This window comes from Lonchura striata, chromosome 35, assembly GCF_050655825.1.
Source record: "Lonchura striata isolate lonStrDom1 chromosome 35, ASM5065582v1, whole genome shotgun sequence".
In the NCBI taxonomy this organism is placed as follows: Eukaryota; Metazoa; Chordata; class Aves; order Passeriformes; family Estrildidae; genus Lonchura; species Lonchura striata.
This window is the reverse complement of record NC_140737.1, coordinates 3,146,315-3,153,949: the sequence shown is the minus strand read 5'-3', so window position 1 is coordinate 3,153,949 and position 7,635 is coordinate 3,146,315. Positions and strand designations below refer to the sequence as shown.

The following is a 7,635-nucleotide window of genomic DNA, read 5'->3' as shown; positions in this document are numbered from 1 at the left end:
ATTGATATGTGCAATCTCCAATTGAGACTGAATCCAACTACCTCCCCATGCAGTTGGAATAGATATGAATATCAAGACCCTTTATGGCTGACAATCCATCAGACTCTGTCCCTACCCTCACCCCACCATTTCCCCCATCCCAGCCCTGGCACTCAGAGCAGCCTTGTGCAAATCTGAGCTTCCTCCAGCCCAGGCTGCACCTGCAGGTTTCAGCTCCTTGGCTCCCATTCCCACCTGCTTTCCTTGGAGAAAGAGCTGCCCCAGACACAGAGGGATGTTCATTTATTGCCAGCCAAAAAAGCCTGGGGAAGGCACAGCTCCATCAAATGCAAAAGTCATTCCTCTGCTGGATATTAAACCCACTGTGCACAGCAGACAGTCTCAGAGCAATGGAAAACACCTTCTGTGCCCAGCACAGATCCCAAGGTCCCCCCAAACCCTCCCTGCCCCGATTCTTCCTAGATTTGCTCTTTGCACACATGAGTCACAGGCTGAAGTCCGGAGCTGCCTCCATGGCCAGAGGGAGGAAGAGAGGGAAAGTGGATGAAGAGCTCTCCTGTGCAGAGCCAAGGTCCAAGTGCAGCCCCTGCAGTGAGAACCACAACTCATCAAAGAGGAGAGCTGGAAACACCTGAAGGAAGAGGGAGAGGAAATAATAAACAGAATATTGGTGACACTAGTCAACAGGAAGATTAATATTTCTTCTCCTGCCACTTGCAGGGAATTCCTGTTTCTGGTGGGAAAACTTTGCCATTTCTTAAAAGTACTCAAACGACCCAGATAATAAAGATGACCTTGAATATTATGAAACTAACAGGTATTAATACCTGCACCCTTTCCAGGCAGACATCAGCTGTGTGCCCATGAACAGACAGTGCCACTTGTGCCCTGAGGTGCTGAGATGGGATTGGATCTCTCAGAGAGGAGCTGAGGGAGGGCACAGCACCTTGCAAACTGCAGGTCCCTGCCAGCCCCGCAGGGCTCCTGTGCCATCAACATCTGCTCTGCTCCAGTCTGGAACAGGGCCCAGCACGGTGCCAGGATCATCAGAGAGCTGAGGTGTGTGCTGGAATCCCATGCCCTCCCCATGGCGCAGCAGCCCTGCATTTCCCTGCTCCAGCCTTGGTCTCCAGCACAGCCATGGAGGCTCTTTGGGCTCCTGAGTGTTCCTGCAGCCCCCAAGGGCAGCTGAGCTCTGCCTTGGGCACAGGCAGCCCTGGCCAGCGCAGGCCATGCTCAGCAATTCCTTGTCTGTGCCCGGCCTTGCTGCCAGCCCCGGCAGCGGCTGCGTGGCCCCTCTGTGGCCCTGTGCTGGCCCAGCCATGGCGCCACAGCCCCTGTGCAGCCCAGCCCAGGACAGGAGCATTGGGGCTGGGAACGGCCCCTGTGCCGTGGGGCCCTGGGCAGCCTTGGGGCTCTGTGCCCCATGGCCTCCCTGCTGGGCAGCCTCTGCCAGCTCCTGCCGAGCCCGTGGCACCTGTGGGGCTGCACAGACAGCCCTGCCCGGGCTCTGCCGGCCTCGGGGCCAGCAGAGAGGCGGCCAGGGCTGGCCATGGCCGGGAACAGGCCCTGAGCCCCGCAGGAGGATGGAGCTGGGCCACAGCCAAACTCAGCCCAGGGCAGAGCTGGGCTCAGCAGCCAGGGCTGCCCAGGGCTGGCACAGACAGAGGCTGGCGCTGACAAATGTCCTGGGCCCCTCCCTGCTCTGTCCGTGCCCCAAGGGCACAGAGCAGCCTCCTCTCTCGGGCTCTTGCCTGTTTTCAATGCCTGCCCAGGCGCTGGCCCTGCCCCACAAGGCCTGGGCTGAGTCCTGCCTCTGCCCGCTCAGCCAGGCTGAGATGGACACTGATGGTTCCTGTGCCAGGCTCTCCCAGCCCAGCCCAGCTCCCTGCCAGCTCTGCCAGCTGCCCTGAGCTCTGGGCAGCACCAAGGGCCTCTCCCCAGCACAGCCCAGCCGGCTCTGGCCCCACAGCTCTGCTCAGCCCAGGCTGCTCTGGGCACTGCCCCACGGCCTCAGCCCCTGCCAAGGGCACAGCAGCAGCTGCAGCTCAGCCAGGACTCAGCCCCACCATGGGGGAAGGAGCTTGGCCAAGGCCAAAGGAGCTCCCTGGCTGCCCTGCTCCCCTCTGCCTGAGGTGCTGAGAGCTCTGCAGCCCCTCCTGCCATCCCATCTGCCCAGGCCAGCACAAGAGCCCCGGCCCTGGGGCCCTCCAGAGCTGCTCCTGCTCCAGGCCCAGGGCCCATCCCAGAGCTGGGGCAGCCACAAAGCTGTGCCCATTTCTGCTCATTGCTGCTCTGATGGGGATGCATCCTCAGCCATTTGGAGTTTGATGATGAATTTTACTGCTCCAGAGGTCTCTTCCTTCTTTAGCCCTTCATTCAGGAATTCAGTGAGAAATGCTCATAAATATTTGTTCAAAATACCCAAACAAGAAAAACCTCTGGGAATAATTGGAGTTTTCAGTTATTCTGTGGTTAATTGAACAGATTATGGAAGTTTATTCAAAGTGAATATACTATATTGAAAACAATGCAGAGAGAATTGTTTTGTCCTGATAAGTTTTCTTTTCTTGTTTATTGATTGATATCAGCAATGTCCAATTAATACTGATCCCCAGAACCTTCTAATGCAGTCTAAAAATATATGAGAATCAAGACCCTTCATGTCTGATAATCAATAACACTTTGTCCCCACTCCCTCCCCACCATGTCCCTCATCAAATCCCTGACAATCCTATGGATCAGGAATGTTGTGGCCATCAGGAGCAGGGCACTGATTCTTCCCCTGTGCCTCCCACTGGTTGGGCAGCACCTTGAGTGCTGTGTCCAGCTCTGGGCCCCCAATTTAGGAAGGACATGGAGGGTCTGGAGTTTGTCCAAAGAAGGGCAACAAGGCTGATGAGGTGTCTGGAGTACAAGTCTTATGAGGAGTGGAGGTGGGGTTGTTGATCCTGATGACACTGCAGTGACTAAGGATCTTAGGGACTTTGTGACACCAAGGGGCCCCATGGAACCAAAGGGACATTGTGACACTGGGAGGCCTCATGGAATCATGGACACCATTGGGACACTCTGGGGCCTCATGGAACCCTGGTGGCACCAAGTTGGCTGGGAGTGCTAATCTGCTGGAGGGTAGAAGGGCTCTGCACAGGGCCCTGGACAGGCTGGATCCCGGGCCCAAATCCAACAAGGTGAGGTTTAACAAGTCCAAGTGCTGGGTCCTGCACTTTGGCCACAACAACCCCTGCAGTGCTACAGGCTGGGGAGAGAGGGGCTGGACAGCAGCCAGGCAGAAAGGGACCTGCAGGGACTGATGGACAGCAGGCTGGACATGAGCCAGCAGAGTGCCCAGGTGGCCAAGAAGGCCAATGGCTCCTGGTCTGGATCAGGAATGGTGTGGCCAGCAGGAGCAGGGCAGTGATTCTTCCCCTGTGCTGGGCACTGGTTAGGCAGCACCTCGAGTGCTGTGTCCAGTTCTGGGCCCCCAATTAAGGAAGGACATGAAGGGGATGGAGCATGTCCAGAGAAGGGCAACAAGGTTGGTGAGGTGTCTGGAGCACAAGTGCTGTGAGGAGCGGCTGAGGGAGCTGGTGTTGTTGATATTGGAGAAGAGGAGGCTCAGGGAAGAAAAGGTGGTGTCAGGGCACACATTGGACTTGATGATATCCAGGGTCTTTTCCAACCTTGCTGGTTCTGTGATTCTCTGAAACCACCCTTGGAGCAGCTGCAGGAGGAGCCCTGGGCCTCCTCTTCAGAAGCTCCAGCAGCCCAGGTCCCTCAGCTTCTCCTCACAGCCCCAAAGCCCATCCTGTCAGTCCTGCAGAGCCTCTGCAGCTCCTCCTCACTGCCCAGAACAGGGAGCCCCAGAGCCAGACACAGCAGCCCAGATGTGCACCCTGGCCTGGGGTGCCTCTGGCAGGGGAGCAGCACCAGACACTGCAGGAGCCTGCAGACAATTCCTGCAGCACTTGTGGGATGATCCTGCTCCCCAAGGGACGTTCCCATGGTGCTGAGCCAGGAACTGCAATGGGGAGTGGGGCCAGAGAGGAAAGGGCAAACAGGGATGGGCTGTGTGCAGGGGAGGGAACAGGGGTGTGCAAGAGGAAGAAATCTGTGGCAGGAAGAGTAAAGAAAGCAAAGGTGAAGCCAAGGAAATGCTCAGGGCAGTTTGGGGGTGGCTGCCAGGCAGCCCTGGCTCTGAGCAGCAGTGTCTGCAGTGGGACAGGAAACTCCCAGCTGATGGGAACAAACTTTCTGGCTGACTGCAGAGGCCAGGACAAAGCTGAGTGGTTTCCCTGGCATCCCCCAGCCCTTCCTGGCCCCAGGGCCTGATGGCATTTGTGCTGCCTCAGGTTCATGTCCCCACTGCACCAGCATGGGGGTGCTCCTGCCTGCTGTGTGCAATGCAAACAGGGGCTGCTGAGCCAGTGCTGCCGTGTCTGTGCCTGCAAGGATGCGGCACCTCTGTGAGCTGGGGAAGAGGCCAGGGCTGCAGAGGGGGGATGTTGTTGGCAGCTCCATGAGGACGCTCTGGGACGCTGCCCTGGGCTGTGCAGCGCACTGGGGATGGATCAGCCCCTGCTCTGCTGCTCCTTCCCGTCTTCCCCAGGGCCCCTGCAGAGCATCAGCCATGCTGTTTGCCCCCAGCCTGCCCACGGCCAGCCTGGGGCTGCTCACGGGGGTTTTCTGTGCTGAGCATTGGCCTGGCCGTGTTCTTGAGACAGCCTGGGCAAGGAGCCTGGAGCCCCCAGGCCCTGGCCTGAGGCGTCAGCGCTGCCCCAGCAGTGCCCATGGCCTGTCCCTGCTGCAGCCCTGGCACTGCCACCCCCAGGACTGTGCCCGGCCCCGAGAGCACTCAGGCCCTGCAGCAACACCAGGGCCACCAGGACAGCGGGGCAGGGCCATGGGAGCAGCACTGGCAGCACCAAGTGCTGCTGCTCCTGGGCACAGCTGCTGTGCCAGCACTGATCTGCCCCAGCTCTGCACACAGACATTGCTGCTGCAGCTCCAGAGAAGGCAACAAAAGGGCATCTCTGCAGAAAACTCTGCTGGGAGATCCTTTAGTTCCTTGAAAGCCACTGAGAGCGCAGACTCTCATTGACACAGTCTGTGGCCACAGGGAAGGTGCAGAGAAACAAAATGAGAAATGGCACAAGCAAAGGCATTTCTTTGTTGATAACATTAAAAAGTAAAACAAAGGAAAAGCACCTTCAAAATGAAACCAACAAGAAGTATCAAAAATTACTTTTATTACAAGTGATTTGCAGAAATTGGCCAGGCGTTTAATGTCCCTGGAAGCATCCAGTCATCAGTCTCCTCACTGCAGCCTTGAGCTCCTGGTTCCTCAGGCTATAGATGACGGGGTTCAGGGCTGGAGAAACCACTGAGTACAGAACTGACAGGGCCAGATCCAGGGATTGGGAGGACATCGAGGGGGGCTTGAGATTGGCAAATGCTGCAGTGCTGAGGAACAGGGAGACCACGGCCAGGTGAGGGAGGCAAGTGGAAAAGGCTTTGTGCCGTCCCTGCTCAGAGGGGATCCTCAGCACAGCCCTGAAGATCTGCACATAAGAGAAAACAATGAACACAAAACAACCAAATGCCAAGCAGGCACTAACAGCAAGAAGCCCAAGTTCCCTGAGGTGGGATTTGGAGCAGGAGACCTTGAGGATCTGTGGGATTTCGCAGAAGAACTGGCCCAGGGCATTGCCATGGCACAGGGGCAGGGAAAATGTATTGGCTGTGTGCATGAGAGCATAGAGAAAGGCACTGGCCCAGGCAGCTGCTGCCATGAGGGCACAAGCTCTGCTGCCCAGGAGGGTCCCGTAGTGCAGGGGTTTGCAGATGGACACGTAGCGGTCGTAGCACATGATGGTCAGGAGGGAAAACTCTCCTGAGATGAAGAACGCAAAAAAATATAGTTGGGCAGCACATCCTGTGTAGGAGATGTTCCTGGTGTTCCAGAGGGAATTGTGCATGGCTTTGGGGACAGTGGTGCAGATGGAGCCCAGGTCGCTGAGGGCCAGGTTGAGCAGGAAGAAGAACATGGGCGTGTGCAGGTGGTGGCCGCAGGCTACGGCGCTGATGATGAGGCCGTTGCCCAGGAGGGCAGCCAGGGAGATGCCCAGGAAGAGGCAGAAGTGCAGGAGCTGCAGCTGCCGCGTGTCTGCCAGTGCCAGCAGGAGGAAGTGGCTGATGGAGCTGCTGTTGGACATTTGCTGTGGCTGAACATGGGCACCTGTTCATGGAGAAAGGACAGTGAAGTGCTAGAGGAGATACCTGTAACCAAAATCAAAGACATTTCCCATACACTCTCCCCTGGAGCACACATAGACAGCCTTTTGTGTTCTACAGTTCTGGGGTTTTCTTCATAAACACCCTTATATCAGTCCTGGTGTTCCTGGAAATCAGAAACCTTCAGCATTTCTGCTGCACTCAGGGAGAGCAGAGCACATTATATGCGGCAAAGTGATGAGAGGAGAGTGAGGGGAGATGGTCTGATATTCTGATCTTTTTAGAATTTCTCTGGGCTTTGACCTTTCTCCCGAGGAGGATGATCAGCTTCCCACATTTTCCCTAAAAAACCCCCAGGTACAGCTGAGAGGAGATGGATCCACCACAGCCCAGCTCCACATTTGTAGCCAAGGACTCACATTGCTTATTTCACCAACCCAGTGGTATTTTCAGTGTCTCAAAACCTCTGCCTTTTCCCATCAATCTTATAACTCAGAGATGCTCTAGGACAGGTTTGCACCCTGGATTGAAGCTCCCTGCTTGGACTGAAATCCCAGGCACATTTCCAAGTGTCCTTCTGATGGCACTGGATGAAGGGAGGTGCAGCTCCTTCCCTGGCTGCACTGCCAGCACTGCCCAGAGCCGGGCACTGGGGACAGCTGTGTCACCCTGAGCCAGCTGTGCCCCCTGCCAGAGCCCCCAGTGCCGGGCAGCTGCTCCCAGCCCTGTGCTCTGCAGAGGGAACTGGGCCCGGGGCTGCAGAGCTGCCCCACGGCTCTGCTGCAGCTCTGCCTGCACAGGAGGGGCTGCACGCCTTGGAGCCCCGGCCCTGAGGGCAGAGGCTTGGCTGGGGCAGAGGAGGGAGGGGGCTTGTGCAGAGGGAGGGGCTGCACTGGAGGGGATCCTCTGGACATCTCTAAACTCTCCCTGGCTCAGCATTTCTGGGTTTTCTTTTCTCTCCTTCCCTGATCTTCTCTCTGCTTCCTGGAGATTTTCCTCCTGCAAGTGTTTCCCTGTGCCTGATCTCTCCCTGCCAGCACTCCCAGACCCCAAATCTCTGTGCACTCTCCTTGGCCTGACAGAACCCTGCCTGTTTGAGGGGCACTGGCTGGGGCAGGTTCTGTTTACAGCTTGGAGAAAGGACAGCTCAGACTGAGCCTGATGGCTCCAGCAAAGGTGATGCTGGTGCTGTCCATGGGCAGAGTGGCTGAAAGCACATTAGGGATCTCCTCTGAAGCTATTGATCACTAAAATAACAGTTCTAATGTCTCATGCGCTTGTCAAAATTCATAATCCACCATTAATATTAATCCCCCTTCCCTGCCACTCTCCAATAACAGGAAAGTGAATAAAAAGTCTTACAATATTTTCTCATTTTTATCAAAATCTTTGTCTTGGAAA

General features: G+C 56.4%; 1 protein-coding gene across 1 annotated transcript; it reads right to left on the bottom strand.

Moving 5' to 3' along the window:
- Window positions 1-4,918: 4,918 nt before the first annotated feature.
- On the bottom strand, window positions 4,919-6,880 carry LOC146764263 (olfactory receptor 14J1-like). The gene has a single exon (XM_085565303.1). It carries the CDS (start codon window positions 6,213-6,215, stop codon window positions 5,283-5,285), a length of 933 nt encoding a protein of 310 aa, XP_085421429.1. The 5' UTR covers window positions 6,216-6,880; the 3' UTR covers window positions 4,919-5,282.
- Between the last annotated feature and the right edge of the window lie 755 nt (window positions 6,881-7,635).

Coding starts and splice junctions, on each gene's coding strand:
- LOC146764263 (XM_085565303.1), bottom strand. CDS start 6,215: ATGTCCAACAGCAGCTCCATCAGCCACTTCCTCCTGCTGGCACTGGCA.